This window comes from Gymnoscopelus braueri (genome assembly GCF_963280865.1).
Source record: "Gymnoscopelus braueri genome assembly, chromosome: 23".
NCBI lineage: Eukaryota > Metazoa > Chordata > Actinopteri > Myctophiformes > Myctophidae > Gymnoscopelus > Gymnoscopelus braueri.
The window spans coordinates 7,293,512-7,315,555 of NC_137625.1; the positions used below are offsets into that span (position 1 = coordinate 7,293,512).

Sequence of the window (22,044 nt, forward strand, 5' to 3'; positions counted from 1 at the left end):
GGGCTAAATAATAAAGTCACAGTCCACGGTCCGGGGCGCGGACCGTGACAATATCATAGTATTGTTCACGGGGTAAGCTTTGTAATCATTGACTCAAGTTCTTTCGGCTCGATTTTTGTGTGTAAGCTTTCTAATGCATTATTCTATTTGCATTATGATGATGATGATGATTATATTTTGAGTCATGAGTTTTTTTATGCAAGAACAATGGCTTCTATTTCAGCATGTTAACTTTCCAGGAAGAGAAAGGCTAATGATGTCATTGGTAGGCAGGTTTCATAACTGTCCACAGCCCACCTCTGAGACACAGAGCGAGCAGACAGAAATGGTACCATCTTACAGTAATGTAATGAGCATTAGTCAGGAGCAATTATATGAAGATAAGGTTGAAAATGGTTGGCGTGTCAAAAATACTTAAAGGTGCACGCCACCTCAACAGTATGTAAATAAGTAAATATGAAATGAATATGGTGCATGAACACTGTTGACTCACCTGTGGAACCTTGGTTACTGCTGCTCCCTCCTCTATAGTCTGATATGTTGGTAAAAACTCCTGGGTGTAAACTATAAGACAAACAGAAAAAAAGACATGCATCTTATAAACGAGAATGAGAGTGCAAGCATTGTTACAGGCAGGGCTGGAAACAACCTTCCTACATCACAATGGCTCGTACAACATTCACAAGCCACTTTTTCAATTTCACCAGCCAATTATATATCTTTTAGGCCTGCTAGCTGGATTGCAGTGAAACTTGCTACATTCATTCATGCTTCAAGGAGGATGAATTCGAATGATTATGGCGTGACCACATGGCCTTTCCACTAGCGCCACCCCCAGGCAACAATGTCACAACTTTGCACAACATACTGTATATTATAATGTAATGGGCAGATTGCAGTTTGAGTTCAACTGATTTTGGTGACCATAGCCTTTTCTGTACTGCCTCCTTCAGTGAATAATATGTCCGTATGCCAGTCAATTCTGCTACTATCATTTAAACATTTGTTTGTTTGTTTGTTTGAATGTTTTTCACATTTTAGCCAAATCTCCTTGGTCTGGGTGGGCGTAAGGAGCAGCACAGCCTCTAGTGGCCGCTAGCAGGGCTTAGAAAAGCTGGATTTAGATGCAGCTTTAGCACCACACCACACTACACCACACAGCATCAAAATATCCGCTGTTTCCAGTACACAAAGGCTACCCCCTCTCAAATCCACAGGTATGCGTAGTAAACTCCGGTCATTGACACCACTTTGTAATATAAGGACATATGTGGAGGTCATTGCTTCTTGCCAAACAATGTAATGTAGATGAGTGGCCAACTGTCCTGTATACAAATGCAAATCACCTGTGCAGGAGTTCTCCTACTATCGCTAAGAACAAAATGGACCCTTATAACTGTGATTATAATACAATATAAATGTAGATGAGTGGCCAACTGTCCTGTGTACAAATGCAAATCACCTGTGCAGGAGTTCTCCAGCTATCGGTAAGAACAAAATGGACCCTTATAACTTTGTAATAATTACAATACAATATAAATCATCATAATGTATTACAACCATGACAATTATAATACACTATAATGGATCATAACTGTGATTATAATACAATATACATTATTATAATGTATTACAACTATGATAATTACAATACACTACAATAGACCATAACCGTGATTATAATACAATATAAAGTATTATAATGTATTACAACCAGGATAATTATAATACACTACAATATATCATAACAGTGATTATAATACAATATAATCTATTATAATCTATCACAACTATAATCCTGGTCTAAATAAAAAGTCAGTGAGTTGTCAGTCATTATGAAGTGTTTGGCCCTGTTTGGCCTAGCTCAGACCTACTCTGGGGTGGTGCCAAAATAGGCACCCATTTCAGACCCCTTTGACACCACTAAGCCCAGGTTCTTGTAATGGAAACAGTGGTACAAGTGGGTGGTGTGGTGTGGTGTGGTGTGGTGTGGTGTGGTGTGGTGTGGTGTGGTGTGGTGTGGTGTGGTGCCATGCCTCTGGAAATCCGGCTTTTGTTTCAAAGGAAAAACTGCCAGATGATGCTTGGTGACCTGCCAAGTGGCCTTGAGAGCAGACAAATGCACCATTCACAACCAAAGACTTAATCACATAGCCATACGGTAGAATGGAACAGAATAGGAGATCCAAATGATGGCAGGTTACGTGGGTGGCAGAGTCGTTTCTGTCAGTTGTGCCAAAATCTAGCACGACTTGACTAGTGGCTGGTGTTAATTTCCTGTATAATGGAAAATTAAAGAATGACCATAGTTTAAGCTTGAAGTTTGATGAAGTGAGAACAAATGTGTTTGAGACTTAGTGATAACTGTGCTGAAGAGCTGAAGAACCTTCCAGAAGATGCGATCAATGACTTGACATAAATAATTTGACATAAATTATGTCCTGCCAGGGCCTGTGCCTGCCTGGCACTAGCCATGTGAACGCTATAAGTGACACACCCTACTCAAATGTATTTAAGTGCAGCATGACGTGGGCGCACTGGGCGGCAGTGGCTCAGGGGTAGATTGGCCGGTAGAGCGGCCGGATGGGAGCCGCAAGGTTCCCAGTTCAATCCCGAGCTCCCCCAGAGTTAGTGTGTCGAAGTGTCCTTGAGCAAGACGCTGAACCCCTAATTGCTCCCGATGAGCAGGTTGGTGCCTTGAATGGATTCCTCCGCCATCAGTGTATGAATGTGTGTGTGAATGGGTGAATGTAATGCACAATCTATATAAAGCGCTTTGGATAAAAACGCTATATAAATGCACCATTTACATGTTATCTTGCCTTTACCCGGCAGACTGGCTATGACAACCTGTCTGACTACTGGACTTCTGTGCACACTGCACAGAATAAAAGATTTGAACTGCAGTCGGTTTTCAAGTCTCATTATTTCAGGTCTCACCTACGAATTCTCCATAACACCTGCTCTGTTTTCAAATATGGATAGTGAGATGTAGTATCTGAACCTTTTGATTTCATTTGCCGAATTATTCTTTGTACAATTCAGAATTCAGATGATGAGTAACCCCATGGATCTTTTCCTCTAACAAGAAAAGGTGACTTTGTGTTACAGACAACAGTAACACTGTCTATTCAAGCATAACTCTTGACAGATTAATTCTGTGTATTATCTTTATTTATTCAGTACAGGGTTATGCTGAGCTGAGCACACATGCTCCTTTTCTGCACCACCCTCATTCAGGTTAATGAGGTTACGAAACACAGGTAAGCTAAGGCTACACTGATTCACAGCTAGCAGCTACAGTTCCTGGAAAACTCAGGCTTAAGTGCCTTGCTAAAAAAGCACCCCACTAGCATTTACTGAGGGGTGGTGGGGCGTTAATAATTTATTTTCTCTGCCAAGATTTTCCCTGCTGGACCAGGGGATTCAAACTGGCGATTTTCCAGGCGCAACCCAGCCAGCAACTATCACCACCCTTATACAGAATTCTTTCATTTAACATCAACCACAAAGAGACAAAGTTGTCCACCCTCTTTTCATGTGTTCTTCGGGACAGAACAAATCATTCACCAGCTGTTGCAGTGTCGCAACTAGCTATCACTCCCTCTTATTCTGCTCCATATCAATTTTGCAGTGGTGAAGTTGCCTCACCAAGAACCCCACATGCTTATTGTTAACACGTTACAGTAAAGTCTTAACAGTGCGGTGACTGGGATATAATTGTATTACGAGCGCTGCATCAAATCTTTACACAAACAGCAAATAGCAGACACATCATTCCACACGGAGAGGTCCCATGTTTCCACGGTCAAGCAGTGCATCATGGGAAACCTAACTGGAGTCAGATGTTGTTTTGAAAACACTGCCCATAGAGACGCAACTCTGGAAAGGGAGCTGTGGAATAATTGTTCATTTTGTCCCAGGCTGTATAGGCCTATATGTGTAGCTTTATAGTGCCAAATCAGAACAGGAAACTTTACATATAGAGCAGAGACCTGGCGTTTCCCCCCAGAGCAAGCATTTGGCCTCAGTGGGAGGAAAAAAACTCCCTTTCAACAGGAAGAAACCTCAATCAGAACCAGAGAGAGAGAGAGAGAGAGAGAGAGAGAGAGAGAGAGAGAGAGAGAGAGAGAGAGAGAGAGAGAGAGAGAGAGAGAGAGAGAGAGGAGAGATAGATATTCAGAGAAAGAGGAGAGATAGATATTCAGAGAAAGAGGAGAGATAGATATTCAGAGAGATTCAAAGAGGGAGGGGAGTCACAGATGGACAACAAGAACAACAGCAATAATAACAGCAACAACAGTAACAGTAATAACAACTATAATGACAACAATAACACAACACCATGTAAGTTATAACATACATAGTAATACCAATAGGAAACACAGTCTACACGGCATATACGTCCCTTAGTTTTATCTGAAATCTTTAAATCCATTCACATATCCTTATGTATGCAGCCTGCAGGAACTACTGTACATTCTCTTCCCACTGTACCCGCCCACCCAACCAGTCACTTCCTCCCTCTAGAGTTTCCTTAACAACAGGCTTTTTTTTTTACTGTAAGAAAAACAAATTAAGTTCAAACACACTGAAGAGAAGGCAATGAATGCAGCATCATTCTTCTCAGCAGAGACACTGAACTATGTCACTGAAAACTTGCAAAGGGGTAATCATTATTTAAACAGTCGTTTGTTTGGCTCTTTCTGTTTTAGTTCACTGAAGCAGAACATTACTCACAAACGGACAACATTTTGTGACGGCCTCTCCACTCTGCCGGTCTGAGGCTGCCACTTTCCCATGAGGAAGAAGTGATTGGTTAACGTGGGGCAGGTTGTCAGCCACTGGGCCTCACCTGGGGGGGGGAACCCTATATAGCACTGAGGAAATTAACACTCTTCCTCTTCTCCTCCAGTGAGCAGCAGTGTTGTTTGGGTTCCTGCCTTTATTTGTATTCATACATTCACATACATGCATTGCACAGTACACACCACTCATCCATACACTGCAGACACTACTGATACCTACCTATTCACACATCATTGTTGTTGTTCATTTTTGTTTACTTTAAAGTATTTCAACTTCAAATAAATTACTGTTTTGTCATTTAATTAATGTGTAGACTCCCTCTTTGTCGCTTACCCCAGCCGGTATGTGACACATTGAAGCTTGTGATTAGCCATCAAACATTAAACCGGCATTTAGGCACTAGATAACCATTACAATTTATCTAAACTGGCATTCGTTACATAGGACAGTGGTTCTCAAAAGCCTCTTTTCCATCACAGCTTAAGCACGACACTGTCCAGTACAGTCCAGAACCGCACCGCACCGCTTCAAAATGTCTTGCGTTTCCATTGCACAAAAGTCCCCACTCGCAAAATCCCCACCCTCCCCTCCCCTCCCGAAGGAAATCAACGCCCCTTTCTTTAACACACCAACTTAGCCTCAGGCTACAGGGTTAGCCTAAATGCTAGCGTGCTTCCTCAGAGCTAGTTTGGCTCTTAAGTTATTATTTGGCCATGTTCACCCTGACTTTAATCTTCGCTATTGTTGGGAAGACCTGTGTGGTGTCTAAACACGTTGCCATCACTTATATAAAAAACATTATTAGCGTGTATCGTCGCACATTCATTGTTGCCAGGTTTAGCAGAAAAAAATAAGCAATCAGGTCTATGAAAACAATCCCAAAAGAAGCGACTATCTACGGCCAATTGAAAATAGCAGATCTACAAACTCACAACGCGTAGCGATGCTACGCATTGTGAGTGTGTGCATCTGCTATTTAAAAAATATATATACATATATAATGTTGACAAATACATATTAATTTGGGGGTCCTTGACATGAAAATGTTTAAGAACCACTGGTTTCAACAACATATGGAAACAAGCCCCAAATAATCAACTACATTTTAGAAACAAGCAGTGGTGGAAAAAGTACTCAAATGTTTTACTTAAGTAAAAGTATCAATACTGCAATGTAGAAGCACTCTACAAGTGAAAGTCTGGAATTACTTGAGTAAAAGTACAAAAACTATTGGTATCAAAATGTACTTAAGGTACCAAAAGTAAGTACTAAAATGTTTGAAAATAGCAGATCTACAATGATGCGATGCATTGTGAGCTTGTAGATCGGCTATTTTCAAATAGCCTAGGTATAAAATAGGGCTTAAGTGGTTAATGTATGTTTTATAATGTAATCATTTATAGCTGAAAAGTAACTAGTAACTAGTAACTAATACGTTTTCAGATAATTGTAGTGGAGTAAAAGTACTACCAATATTTACAAGCAACTTTACAGAAAAATAAGCCCAATGTCGCTTATAATAAGTGGACATGGCAACACTGCAACCGTAGTGTTTACATTTTACAGAGACCTGAGTGGTCAGACACAGCTGTGAGCCGACCAATCAGCTTTATCACAGCTTTAGCCCTGCTTAGCCCAGCTCAGACCTACCCAAGACTGGGTACTTTTTAGGCACCAGTTTAGTACCACTTACACACCACTCTACCCACTTCATTGTAGTGGAAACCGTCGCTGTGGTGGGCGGTGTGGGGTGGGGCTAGGTAAGTCCATGTATATGGAAAGCCGCCTAAAGTGGAGATGGACCCCCCCAGGGGTCCAGAGCTAAATTATTGATAGCTATAGGAACCAAAGAGACGCGCTTACAGTAGGGGGTCTATTTGCATACCTGGGGGCCCTTGAAATTAAATGTTTTGAAAACCATGCAGTGACATAGGAATTCAAACCAGCAGAAGACACAAAAGATTATAGACCAGGTCCATATTACAGCATAACCATGGAAAATATCAGTAGGATAGGAACAACACCTGTTTGACAAATTACATATCTGCACAAAAGCCTATAGCTGTTGTATACAGAAGCATATCATGCACAATGCACAGCTGCTTCAGTTCATTGTTGAAAATCAGACGTTACATTTAGACAGCTTTCCTGTTCAGTGCCAGCCAAAATCAAGTGTCTTCCTGTGCTTTTGATAGGAAATGATGTGCCGCAGCCTGTGTGTGTGTGTGTGTGTGTGTGTGTGTGTGTGTGTGTGTGTGTGTGTGTGTGTGTGTGTGTGTGTGTGTGTGTGTGTGTGTGTGTGTGTGTTTCCTCTGGAATTCATAGCAGCAGTGGGGAATCATGGGGAATCATGGGTAAACTGTGAACTAAACCTTCTCTGTCCACTGCTTCCTTTATGAAAATAATGTATGCTCACCTACAGTACAATGAGGGAAAAGCATGTGGGCATTTTGTGGAACAACAAATCCATCCAAAAAGTACATCCAGCCAAGGGACGCAACAAGATAAGTAAGAATAATGAAGACCAATGCAAAAAGTGAAGAAAGAAAAACAATACTGTATCAAATTATGCAACACTATATACAGTATCCGCACTGTACAGTATCAGTAAGGGAAACAAATGGTTAATTTTAACTACATGATCCCTAGCATCCCTATTCTGGGGTGAACGTTCAGCAAATAGCCGATCTACAAGCTCACACAACGCATAGCAACTCGACACGTTGTGGGCTTGTAGATCGGCTATTATTAGATATTTGGTGTGTAGAAAGAAGAAGGAGAGGACCACCGACCTAGTAAAGACCACTGGGGGTAGTCCAGTCCCATCGACAAGCCCGTTGAGCTTGTTGATCGGCTATTTTCTGCGAAAGCTTTCCCCACAATAAAGACACTAAAATACACCAGTATAGAGCCCTGAGGGACTCCGGTCAACCATATAGGGTCTAAGTGGTTAAAGCATGTCTGCTTTATTATGGGCTACAGTAGCAAAATGGAGAGACAGAGGAAGGAGAGGAGATGATGTGAGAGACACAGATCAACTGATATTAATGATAAGTTGGCATGATGGTACACTGCGGAGCGGACAGAACAACGTGCCAAGCCTTCATCAGCGTTAAGGCTTGACGCCAAAACGCGTACGTTGTCTGCTCTGCAGTGTACCATGCCAACTTATTATAAATAAGAGTGCCTTAACCCCTTAAGACCGGGAACGCATCTGTGTCATTTTAAGATTCCTTTGGGATATTAAAAAGAATTTGAAAAATATTGAGAACAATTTAGCATATCTTTTAATTTATATATATATATTTTTTTAGCGAACATTTGCAACTCAAATCTTTGCTTCTGGGGGGGTCCCTGGAACTACATATTTTCAGATGGGGGTCCACGGCCAAATATATCATTTTGGGTGGTCTTTGCCATGAAAACGTTTGAGAACCACTGATATTATAGCAAGCAACATACGTTTTTTTTTCCAGAAAACTGTTAGGATTTAGAAGACATTTGTAGAATCCCCAGAAGCAAACATTTGAGTTAAAATGTTCGCTTTAAAACATATATATATTAAAAGATTTGCACACATTTTCACGATTTTTCAAAAAAATAGCAGATCTGCAAGCTCATAGCGCGGCACTCGGTGCCGCGCTATGAGCTTGTAGATCTGCTATTTTTGAATAGCCAAAGAAATCTAAAATGACACAGATTCGTTCCCGGATTGAACGGGTTAAAAAGGACAGTTCCGTGAGTGCTGGTATTCTCTTAAAGAGAATTATCATTGTAAAGTAACTCTTCTAGACCGTGCACCCGGTAAGAAAGCTCAGTGCTTGAAACGAGTTGGAGTCGTGCCCGCACCCTTTGTGTAAAGATATTTACGATGCCATGACATAATCCATGCTGACGAGTGACGACGTGGCATGCACACAAACTGGCTGAGCCACCTGTGCGCCCTCTCACTATGCAATGTTAGTTCCATTGATCCAAGGGCGGAACACAATCGATTGATTGATCATTACATGCTCTGAAAATGCATGCGGCCCATCCAGCGAAACACTTTTGGGATTTTCAAGTGGGCCCCCGATCCAGAAAAGGTTGAGAACCACTGGTTTAGGCGACTATACGGTTAAATAAGTTGGGGCATGGGGGGGAACAGGAACGGACCCCCGATTTACACAGGAAAATCCTCAGTGTTTATATAACCCTGAGTGTGTACAAATGGAACGAAATGGACCTGTGTTACACACCCAAAAGTGTTCAGGTATTTGGACCACCACTGTTGAGAAACAGTGACACACTCCAACATACTGTATTTTCACCGTTAAGTACATTTCTTTATAACAGGCAAGGGGCTCACTGTATGACCAGATATATCAACAATGATGATACTTACAGTATATGCCGTACATTGGCCCATGTAATCCTTAAAGGGATAGTTCACAAAAAAAAATACTTTTTTTCTATCGATTAGTCATTCCATGGAGACCTGAATTCATGGATATTTTTTGTTTTTGTCACATTCCTAAGCCAATCATTTGATTTTTTGGGGTGAACTATCCTTTTAATGCTTGTTTGTACCCATTTGGAGGACCAGGTTTTTACAGCATCAGGACCACATCAGGACCACAAAAGATACCATCTGACTGTCAGTTATTGTCTGATAAGTTATCAGCCATGTAACATTAAGCAAAATTGAACATAATTTTCTGACAACTATTTGCAAACACTTTATCCCCCATGGTTTGTCCCAGTAAACACATCTCTTCAGCTACTGCAGCGCTGCAACCACTGGCTTTGAGCATAAATGATTCAGTACAAGGAAACTCATAGCCATAAGACTTCCACTCTGTGATGATGAACAAACCAATAAAGCACCGGTCAATTCCATTACATCAGAGCACAGACCCAGAAGTGATTCTGCCAACTATAATAAATCCTGGATAGAATGGAACAGAGAGTAAGTAAAGTAAGCGTCATCACCCTAGGCACAAAACAAATGTGTGTGCGTTGTAGATAAAGCACGTTATTTTTGGGCCATTTTGCCACATTACCTCCCATGTGCATATTGTATACTGGTGTGGGATAGACACAACAGTACAGTGGTTTCTCAAACGTTTTCATTTCAAGGACCCCCAAATTGATGTAGTTAATTGATGTACCCTCATTTGAAAAGATTTTGTGCCGGGGACCTCCATACAAGATTTATTTTGTTTCCCCGTGTCCCCTAGGGTAGGTACCCTCACACAAAAAAACATGTAGTAATCCTGGTCTCTATACTGCCTCCCCCTGGTCAGCCGGGGCGCCTGATGGAGGGGAAAGGAACTGGTTGGAATAACGTGTTCCTTCCACGCGCTACGTCCTACCGGGGAAACTCCCCCCTGTCAGGTGATAAGAAGCGGTCTGCTAACTCATCATGCATTGAAGGAAGCATGAGCTCAGTTCGGGGCTCTCCCCAGGCTGGCAGAGGGAGAGTAGCGCCCAGGATAACAAGCTTAGACATTGGCACTGGGTGAAAAATAGGGGGTTACAAAATCGTGGGATAAAGATTTTTTTTTTTTTCAAGAAATAAAATATTTGTTTTGTTAAAATGTTTAAAAAACATTCAACATTTTCCTTTTTTTTTTAGAAAAAAAAAAGCAGCAATTCTACAAGCTCACAGTGTGTTGCATCACAACATGCTACGCTACTTACAGGACGACTTCACCCATTTTGAACCTATCATTCATATAATTGGTCCTCACTAATGCTCATGATAATATGGTACCATTTTTGTCTACTCAGTCTGTGTCTCAGAGGAGAGCTGTGGACAGTTCAGTTCCAAGCTAATAGAAACTGCAGGCTTAACTATTCCTGTAAAGTTAGCGTACTATACTGGAAGCCATTGTTCTCTTCTCACATTAATAAAAATCTAACAGCATTTTTGAAATCTTGTATGGAAAAAGAAAACGCCTAAATAGTTTAGGCATAAGGGGGAAGGGGCAACATATAGACCCTGTACCCACATGGACGAAAACAGAATGACAATACAGAGGCGGCATGTGGCTCAGGGGTAGAGTGGCCGGTAGGGCGGCCGGATCCCGATGGGAACCGCAAGGGGTTCCCAATTCGACCCCGGGCTCCCGCAGAGCTAGTGACGAAGTGTCCTTGAGCAAGACTCTGAACCCCTGATTGCTCCCAAATGAGTAGGTTGGTGCCTTGCATGGTTTCCTCGGCCATCAGTGTATGAATGTTAGCCTGGCATTGGCCAGATGATAACGTGGATTCACTCTACCGTGGAGGAGGAACTTGTGAGTGAATCCACGTTATCAGCCTGGCCAATGCCAGGCTATATATATGAATGTGAGTGTGAATTGGTGAATGTAATGCACAATCTATGTAAAGCGCTTTGGATAAAAAGAGCTATATAAATTCACCATTCATATCAGGAATATTTGAATATCTGACCTGTTTTCCTTGTTCTTCCCTTTCCTGAAAACTACAAATGATGGGAGCTTGTACGAAAAAAAAATTCACCCACTTCTTTACACCTGTAAACCTGTGATGTGACAATAAAGCTGAAGTTGAGTTGAAGTTGATGCATGTATGATGCAGTGCTTGAAAAGGGCAAGTATGGTCAGGCTACCGCAGAGTTGCAATAACAACAGGTTGAGAACACAGGTGATTTTCATGTCATGTCATGTTGTCATTTCATTCAAAGATGAGACACTACAGCTACAGTATGTCTGCTCTCCAACCATTGCTTAACCACTTAAGTATTTTGTCACACGGCAGATAGCGAAATTAGACGATCTACAAGCTCACAACGTTGCTATTTTTGGTGTTTTTCTTTACTTATTTTTTTTCTTTAAATGTTTTGCCTATAATGACATGTCCAAAATAAGACCAAAATAAGTATATCCAAAATAAAAGAGGTTAAATTGCTGTTTCAGCTGTAAGGAACGGGTCTTGTCTTTTGATTGATTGATTGATTGATTGATTGATTGATTGATTGATTGATTGACTGACTGACTGACTGACTGACTGACTGACTGACTGACTGACATCTTTATTGATAAAACGCATAGGCATAAACATATTTATATCTGTCAAAAGGATAAAACACAATAAAGATTGAGAGATTATTTCCATTGTGGTCATTGTGGAGTGTAATGAATGGAATAAAGGCGCATTGGTGTATAGCCTACAAGTATATGTGCTTTCGTAAAGTCACTCTCTGTCCTCTGCTCGGGAGTTTGTGGTAACACACATCTCAAATCACTGACCATGACACAAAGATCCATATTCATAAGCAACTTGTTTGTTATGAAAAACAACATTTATGTTGTGAAAGTCTAGCCACACCGCATGATCCAACAACTGAACATGAGATATTATTGTTGATAATGCATGACAGCAATGGAATTTGGGGAACAAAGCTTGCGGCCAATGACTCAGAGCCAGAGACAGCGGAATGTCTTTCCACTTTCAGTGTAGGGTGAATGAATGGAAAACTATTCTTATTCCATAACTGTGTCTACACAGAAAGCACAGCTGTCTGCTTTCCCATGACCCTCCTCATGTTAAAGAAGGTGAACTTTTTGGAATAACTTTGTTTCCCACACGCCAGTGCTAGTATCATGCAAACCATATTAACTAATAATTAGCTGTCATTTAATGTGGTGTAGCTAGAGTCTAGCTAAATGATTGATAGTGAGGAACCAAATGGACCCTTACAGGTCTGTAACTCAGTCTGGAGTGTGGACACACAGAAAGAACAGCTGTCAGCTCTCATACCTAGATGGTAAGCACATGCTGCTCCAGGTCCTTTGATGTAGTTATGAAAGGGTGAGACACACTTGTACAAAATATTACACAGAGTTTGAGTTGCAACAGTAAATGGAACTTGTTGTTCAATTGCAGTGGTGTAAAGTAACTAAGTACATTTACTCAACAGTACATAAGTAAGATTTTGAGGATTTTTTTTTTACTTTACTTGAGTATTTCCAGTTTTCAGTACTTTTACTTCTACTCCACTACATCTCAGAGGCAAATATTGTGCTTTTACACCACTACAATTATTTGAAAACTTTAGACAAAACATACATTACCCACTTCCGCCCTATTTGAAAATAGCCGATCTACAAGCTCGCATCACATGGAGCTTGTAGATCTACTATTTTCAAAAGATTTTACTTTTGAAAACTTGTGAAATGGGAAATTCTGCTTAATGGGTACTTTCTACTTTTGGTACTTTAAGTACATTTTGATACCAATACCTTTGTACTTTTACTCAAGTAAATTTTGTATTCCGGACTTTTACTTGTAACAGAGTATTTCTACATTGCAGTATACTTTTACTTAAGTAAAAAATATGAGTACTTTTTCCACCACTGCACAGAGGTTGCAAAAGTAAATGGAACTTTTCAATTGTTGATACTTACAACACACACACACACACGCACGCGCGCGCGCGCGCACGCACGCACACACACACACACACCACCAACCGACATGAAGAAATGTATCTTGCGACATGATGAGTGATCTTGACTCACCGAGGTCTTCTTCTATGATCCCCAGCTCTGTGTCTCCATCCAGATCCAGCTCCTCCGTGTCGGACAAACCGTCCATTTCTAGGATGTCGTTGTCACTCATCTTCTGTACTTTTGTTATTATATGCCGTCCGAGGAGGGTCTAATTCACATCATTTGAGGACAAACCTTTTTTTTAACCATATGGGACAAACTCCCCCCAAAATACACGACAATAAAAAGGGTACAGTGAATGGATTGAGCTGCGCTCCCTCCCCGCCTACGTCCTATGCATATTCCAACTTTATTTCTCAACCCTCTCTCCCTGATCCGGTGGGATTCGATGGCTAGATCCACTCCAACCCCAGATCAAGTTGTAACTTGAAAAGAAAAGCAAAGAGAATCGGGTGGGGTCGGACTGACTGGAGGAGGGATTTTAGTTGTTGGCAAGCCTGATTCTTTGACAGATTATTGTTACGCCCACTGGCAGCCGCGAACAGTGATAATAGGCTATATTCTGGTCAAGAATAAATACTTTTTAAACTACACTGGCAAACAGCAAACATTATAATATTAATGTACAGTATAATGTAATGTATGTGGGAATTTTGGCGGTGTTAAGGCTAGTTCGGGACAGGTTACGTTACGCACATAATTGTGGTGGCATACTACTGTACTAGCTGTAGAATAGAATACAACTCTCGTAGACGTATTTATGATTCTGACGTTTTCAATCTACGAGAGTTGTAGGGTTCACCCACCATGGACACAGGGACTTTCAGCACTCTATACCCCGTATACACTCCAAACATGTACACATTGAAAAAAACGGTGCTTACCCCCACGCTCCAAATGTTAACTCTCGCTACGGGGTAGTAGCTTAATGTAATAATCCATATATTTCAATAAAGAAGTGTTTTAATGCTGTCTGTGGACGATTCTGTCGGAAGTTCCCAATGGGCGGTAGTGAAGCGCCCATCTGGTGAAACCTGGAATTACACTCAATGTAAACAGGAAGTAAACGAGGGTGAAAAAATGGCATTCGGCCACAGACGGCATTAAAACACTTCTTTATTGAAAGATATGGATTATTACATTAACTTACCTCCCCGTAGCAAGAGTTAACATTTGGGGTGTGGGGTAAGCACCGTTTTTTTCAATGTGTACATGTTTCGAGTGTCTACGGGGTATAGTGCTGAAAGTCGCCGTGTCCATGGAGGGTGAACCCTACAACTCTTGTAGATTGAAAACGTCAGAATCATAAATACGTCTACGAGAGTTGTATTCTACAGCTAGTAGCCTACGGTACAGTGTCGTGTCGGGTGGAAACCTCATATGTCCAAAAGAGTTACTTTTCAGGAAATGGGAAGAAGAACTATTAAGAAAATCATCATCAAATCATCATGATTTGTGTGCATGGGGATCTCATCTTAAACAAGCTCAGTGCTTAATGACTCTCCCTGCTCTCCCAGTTTAGTAGACCTTGTATTGTGACCATGTACTGATGTTCTCATGTCTTACTAAATAAAGTACATCAATCAATCAATCAATCAATCAATCAATCAAGAAAATGTCTTAGACATTTTAAGTGTGCCTGCCGCTGGCTAAGTCTGCGCACCTTTTTGTGTTCGGGAGGTATAGGGTAAAATAGCTCAATAAAGAACCTCTCACTCCGCTATACAGCTCCGAGATGAGGTTCTAGGTGGTTACCTTCCAGAATCGGGTGAACGTCCGCCAAGGCTCCGCTGTTTACCCTTTTGTATATGTTGTATCCCAAAACTAATGGTAGATTCCAAGCCGCACGGATGTTTAAAGTTTGGAACGGAGCATAATATTTTAGGTCCGAAGCGAAACTACCCGTTTAAATCGCTTATTTAGTCAGTCTGTGGCCATGTTTCCCATTCAACCCGGAAAACCCCCCTACGTCCGCTGCCAGTACTGCTCCCGGTTTGGCTACAATGGGAAACATGGCCACAGGCTGACTGAATAAGCGATTTAAACGTGTAGTTTCGCTTCGGACCTAAAATATTATGCTCCGTTCCAAACTTTAAACATCCGTGCGGCTTGGAATCTACCATTAGTTTTGGGATACAACATATACAAAAGGGTAAACAGCGGAGCCTTGGCGGACGTTCACCCGATTCTGGAAGGTAACCACCTAGAACCTCATCTCGGAGCTGTATACGGAGTGAGAGGTTCTTTATTGAGCTAAGGGTAAAATACATTTAAAGTGGGGCGAACATTGCCATTTCCATCCGCGCACGTGTGTGTGTGTGTGTGTGTGTGTGTGTGTGTGTGTGTGTGTGTGTGTGTGTGTGTGTGTGTGTGTGTGTGTGTGTGTGTGTGTGTGTGTGCACACACACACACACACACACACACACACACACACACTGTGTCTGGATGGCGTAATATTGTTGTACAGCGACATTCGACCAAACCCCGCCCTGCGTCTGGATGCCAGAGCAGAATCTCTGCCCCAAATGGTTCACATGGGCATGTTATAGCGCCACCAGGAGGCCGATTTTTACAAAACAAAGTTTTTGATAGTAGCCTACTCCTTGTTATGAAAGGGTGAGACACACTTGTACACAATATTACACAGATTTTGAGTTGCAACAGTAAATGAAACTTGTTGTCAATTGTAGTGGTGTAAAGTAACTAAGTACATTTACTCAAGTACTGTACTTAGGTACAATTTTGAGGTCATTTTTACTTTACTGGAGCATTTCCAATTTTCAATACTTTTACTTCTACTCCATTACATCAAATATAGTACTTTTACTCCACTACAATTATTGGACAACTTTAGTTACTATTTACTTTGTAGATTTTAAATATTATTACAAAAACATACATTAACATGTTCAACACTATATAGACTACTTTGCAGTATTGATACTTTACAAAAAGTAAAACAAATGTGGTACTTTTTCCACCACTGCTAGGAACCAGTGAACTGTAGCCCCCTAGCCCGAGAATCCGACCGGAGCCCCAAATTTGACGGACCCACCGGAAGTGACTAGCTTACCATTGTTGTGATAGCTCCGTTCCGGTAGCAAATATAACACATCCGGTTTCTGAGCTAGCAAATATAAGGTTTCCGGTTGCCTTCAAAGTAAGAGCATCGCATTTAATGTTTTATGAAAGACATACATGCATTTCGAAAAAGACATTTATACAGTGGTGGAAAGTAACTAAGTACATGTAATCAATTACTGTACTATGCATTTTGAAAAATACACGTATACAGTGGTGGAAAGTAACTAAGTACTACTCCACTACATTTCAGAGGCAGATATTATACTAGTTACTTGTTACTTTGTATATTTTTGATTATAATTACAAGACCACTTCAGCCCTATTTAAACTTTGGAAATTTGAAAATAGCCGATCTACAAGCAAAATATTTTTATATTTATACAAGACCACTTCAGCCCTATTTAAACTTTGGCAATTTGAAAATAGCCGATCTACAAGCAAATATTTGTATATTTAATTACATTTTGATACCAGTACTTTTACTTAATTACATTTAGAATTCAGGACTTTTACTTTTGCAGAGTATTTCTACATTGCAGTATTGATACTTTTACTTAAGTAAAACATTTTAGTACTTTTTCCACCACTGCATTGATGGATGTATTTATAAGAATTAGCCTACGCCCTAACAGGTCGTTATTGAAATTGGCCTTTGATCCACATTCAATGGGCACTTAGCACATTTTCCATACACCCATGTTTAACCACTGTGATTAGACTGTAAACAGGTTTCAGATTTAAATTGGAATGCCAAAGATGGCAATCCCCTTTCTATAAATAATAATAGTAGCTTGTACAGGTGTAACATGTGGGGGGTTTATAAACATATTTAACAATACAATACAGTGTGTGTGTGTGTGTGTGTGTGTGTGTGTGTGTGTGTGTGTGTGTGTGTGTGTGTGTGTGTGTGTGTGTGTGTGTGTGTGTGTGTGTGTGTTTGTGTGTGTGTTTGTCATGGCATGGTGTTTTTTCCCCTCAATTTCTTTAGAGCACAAAGCCCAAATACCATTGAATATAATATATATGTATATATATATATATACGTATACGTATATGTATATGTATATGTATATGTGTGTGTGTGTGTGTGTGTGTGTGTGTGTGTGTGTGTGTGTGTGTGTGTGTGTGTGTGTGTGTGTGTGTGTGTGTGTGTGTGTGTGTGTGTGTGTGTCAATGCAACAACTACAGTTGTTAAAAAACAGTTTTGTCTGAATCCAGCCACTGTAGTCCACACACTAAACCTATATTTTCTACAGAGGTTGTGAATATTTGATTGTTAGGTTAGTGCATCAATGATCTTGTTGTACAGTATGTTAAAATGTTTTGTTGAAATGTATATACAAAAAATCTGTTATTTCTAATTATGCTGCCGGTATCGTGTCTGTGATTATAATGAGCAGGGGATTTGAGCAGGTCACAGCTGATTAGAAGGTTGTAAAGTAAGGGTTTTTTTTAGGCAAACTTTGCAGCATTGGGTAAAGAGTAAATAATATATATATATGTGAGTGTGTGTGTGTGTGTGTGTGTGTGTGTGTGTGTGTGTGTGTGTGTGTGTGTGTGTGTGTGTGTGTGTGTGTGTGTGTGTGTGTGTGTGTGCGTGTGTGCGTGCGTGTGTGTGTGTGTAAAAAATTAAGCACATTAAAATGGAAATGGTCATTTTCACTAAATGTCACTACATTTCAAAGTAAAAATGTTAAATTATAAAGAAAAACATTACTTAGTGATGTGGTATTAGTAATTAGGGCACATATATATGTTTCTTAAAACAAAAGATGACTAATATATTTCAAGTGTGTGTATGTACACATATATATATATATATACAAATCACAATCACATCACAGAAATAGATCACCATTCCCCTGCACTTCTTGACGAAGACGAAGAGCCTTTTGTGGAAATAAATAACTCTCCTGCACTTCATGAGAGCCCTGTAGATGAAGTTCTTGTTGTGGAAATACCGGTAGATCACGCCTATGCACTTAGTGAGAGCCCTTTAGATGAACAGGATGACATACAAATGCAGACTCTAGATATTAGTACTGTTCAGAGTGTCATGGGACCTGGTGCAACATTAGGACCCTTCAAACACGATGCCCTTGAACCTGCTAGCTTTACTTTGCAGGCTTCTGATTGGAAAATGTTTCACTCCTACAGACCCAAAGGAAGTAAACATTTTACGAGGTTTGAATGGCAAGAGTTATTTGCCAGAAAGCTGAAGGAATCAAATCCTTACTGTATAATACGTTTTGCTAATCACAACTTTTCTATTGCTACCACCAGAAAAACATACAAGCCATGTCTCACGATCAATGGCTCCTGCCGGCATACTTCATGTGAGATGACTTTCAAAATACTTCTCCATTCAGTCGAAGAGGGCATATTTCATATAGTTTACACTGGCAACCTATATCACACAAAGGACAGATTGAGAAGTAGATATATTAGGGGCCAAGAACGTAAGGAGTTAGGGATATCAATGAAGGACAAATCGCCATATTGTGCTTACGTCGATGCAGTAGGAAAGGCAGATCCTAGGTCTTTAATAGCTGGTAATCGAAGTGGAGTGGGTAGAGACTCCGCTCCGTTTAGAAAGGTCAAACATGAACATCGCAAACTAAGCTGGATGAATGATGATGAGATTACAGCTCTGCGCCTACTGAAAGCTGACTGGGAAGATGAAGACACAGAAAGTGTAGTTGTAAAAGGATTCATTCAACTTATTAAAGTTAGTCCCCTTAAGGTTATATGTTTTAGTGAAGCAGGAGTGAGACTGTGGCACGATGTGATTAAGGACAGCGCTGCATCATGGGATGCCACTGGGGGAATCATTAAGAGTAAACTAACAAAGAAAAGGATTTTGTATTATGAGATTGTAGTAAGTTCATCCACTTCGTCCGCTTCAACTCCTGTAGCATTTATGATCAGTGAACAACACACCCAGACTGCTGTAGAGGAGCTCCTCACGGAATTGAGGTGCAAAGAGAAGGAGATATTTGGTGCCAACACAACACCCATGCAGATTAATAGTGATAGGTCCATAGTGCTTTTGAAAGCCAGTATGCATATCTTCAATGGAGATAGCATGAAAATGTACTTGTTACGCTGCTGGAGAATAGTGAATGGAAAGGCAGATAGCAAAGATTTGAATTTTTGTACCATAAGAGCATGTAAGAGTCATCTGATGAAACAGGCAAGTCACATTTGCAAACAACAGTACAATACTAGAGATTGTAGGTTTAAGTTGGCTATGTTCATCTTCAGCGCTTTAGTTAATGCCAAAACACTGAAACAAGCAGGTAATATAGTATCTGCTGCTTGTATTGTACTTGGTAGCAAAAGGAACTCCAGCGAGGTGGCAGCTAGTCTTGGCCGCATTGAGGATGAAACACAGAAGCTGCCAGGAATTGCAGGAATTATTGATAAAGAGCATGATCGACAAGACAATTCATATGACACTGCGGTTGATGATATATTTGACTTGACTGCTGATGTTTGTGAAGGTACATCTCCCTTCAAAGACTATTTTGAACAACTAAGGGCTACAGCCAATAATACAATTAAAACCAGCAATGACACAGGTGAAAATCAATACCATGGAGAAACTATTTTAAACAAACTGTTCTCAAACTTCCTCCCAACTATTCCAATATGGTCAGATCTACTCTCAGGTGATTTGCAGCGATTCTCTGGAGCCTATGCTGCACAAATAAACCATGGTAAGAAAAGCACAGCTATTAGTGAGGCCATGTTCAAAAACACAAAAGTGTTGCTTTTACGAAATGAGAAACACAGAATTGACGAATGTATACAGCGCATATGCTCACTATACAAGCAGTCAGCCATAGATTTCATTGCCAAAGTAGGCTACAGGATATCACAGGCATCACAGCGTCCACACCCACCACCTGTAGAAGAGTGGAACAAAAAGAGAACTCTGCCGCCACAGCTGAGACGCTCTTATCAAAATAAGCCACAAGCAAATTCAAAGATTTTCTTACAAAATGACAGCTCAGCAAGTGTGCCAGACAAAACAAAGGCACAAAACAGAGGCACAAATGAGGAAATATGCAATAGTATATGCAGGTTTGCAAATAATGAGAGTAATTGTTGGCTAAATGCAACCCTACAATCGATACTGCATCTGCAAGTAGTACAAGATAAATTGAAACAGTTGACACCTACTTATATGGTTGCGATGTCATCAATGCCAGGGAATTTAGCAGCTCTCATCCAAGCGTTTTTTCAAAATCCAGGGCACACATTTGATGCTAAAACAATCCATGGTGTCACTCAAGAATTAGTCAAGAGCATCCCAGCGTTGTCCTTGTCAATGCACAATGACCCACTAGATTTGATACACAAATTATTAATCTGGTTGCATGATTGTAGTGTCCAAACAACTGCTATGGCAAAACATACAGACATCTGTAAAAAATGTGCATCGAAAGTTGAAAGCATTTCATGCGCGCCTACTGTTTTTGCATTACCGCTGACACAGAAATGTGAGTCCCTCAATTCTCTTTTCGAACACACAATCATGGAAGGTGAAGGTCAACAGAGATGTACAGCATGTGGTTCAGAAATGAAGAGACAAATATGTTGGATTGATGCTCCTGATGTCATTACTCTTTCTGTGTCCCGTGTTGATAATGGTGGGACGGTGCTCCACACGCCTGTAGTCCCATCTGATATAATCGAAATTCCCATTCGTGACAGCAGTAAAATTAAGTATAAGTTGGGCTCAATCATTTGTCATGTAGGCTCAGTGGCCAAAGCCGGACACTTCTGGGCACATTTGCTTTATGACAATGTTGTAATTAGAGCAGATGATACAAATATAGACATCCTTCAACCAGCAAATGCATTGCAATTGGCAAAACCACATGGGTACATTTATTTCTATGTGAAATGTAATGATGCATCACTTAATGCTGTTATCACAATAGAGGACAATTTGGAAGATATTGGCCATGGTGTGGATGTGTTTTTTTGCAATGAAAGACCAAATCACAATATGTGTGAAGCCATACCATTACCAATACTAACATTTCTAAAACAGACATCTGCTTTCCAAAAATGTCACACACGGCTTGCAGCAGCAGCAGCAGCAGCGCAGTCCCCAGCATTGTTTAAAAGAGCGCTTGAGAAACTTGCCAACACTCAGGTGGTGTCATTAGTGTCTCGGCAATTTTCTATGTGATGTGATGACATCAGTGTCCTCCCAGATGTACCACGAGCATCACGCAATTGGTGGAACTACGAGTTGGTGATATTGCCCGTCAACGCAAATAAGTCCCATTGGGGAGCCATCGCGGTAGATTTCACCAAAAAGACAGTGAATGGTGATGTTATAGTATTAGATGTTGTGATAATGGATTCACTACGTGTGCATGAGCAAGACCTGGTTAAGGCATTTTTTCCACTGCAAAGGTACTTAGCATTACAGTACTTTGCATTGTATGGTAGAGGTATGGGTATTACATTTAGATATGAGTGTTATCACAGTTGTCCCAATTTCATAGAACAAACTGACGGCAGCAGCTGTGGTATTTTCACTTGTTTGTTTTCCAAAGCTGTTCTGTTTGATGTGAGCCTCAACACTTTCAAAAGCCACCGTGAAAAGCGAGATTGTGTTATGCATGAGTTGTCAGGCAAAAATATATTTATCTGAGTACAAAGTTAAAGCATGTAC

The 22,044-nt window shown here is 40.6% G+C and overlaps 1 protein-coding gene across 1 annotated transcript in view; it reads right to left on the minus strand.

The window, feature by feature from the left end:
• Window positions 1-13,693, minus strand: part of ano6 (anoctamin 6) — a 40,730-nt gene extending 27,037 nt beyond the window's left edge. The window contains exons 1-2 of the mRNA XM_080421710.1: window positions 13,335-13,693; window positions 494-564 (exon numbers count right to left, since the gene is read on the minus strand). Of these exons, the coding sequence (XP_080277836.1) occupies window positions 494-564; window positions 13,335-13,434 (171 nt within the window). The 5' untranslated portion in view covers window positions 13,435-13,693. The remainder of the gene's footprint in view (window positions 1-493; window positions 565-13,334) is intronic.
• Window positions 13,694-22,044: the final 8,351 nt, after the last annotated feature.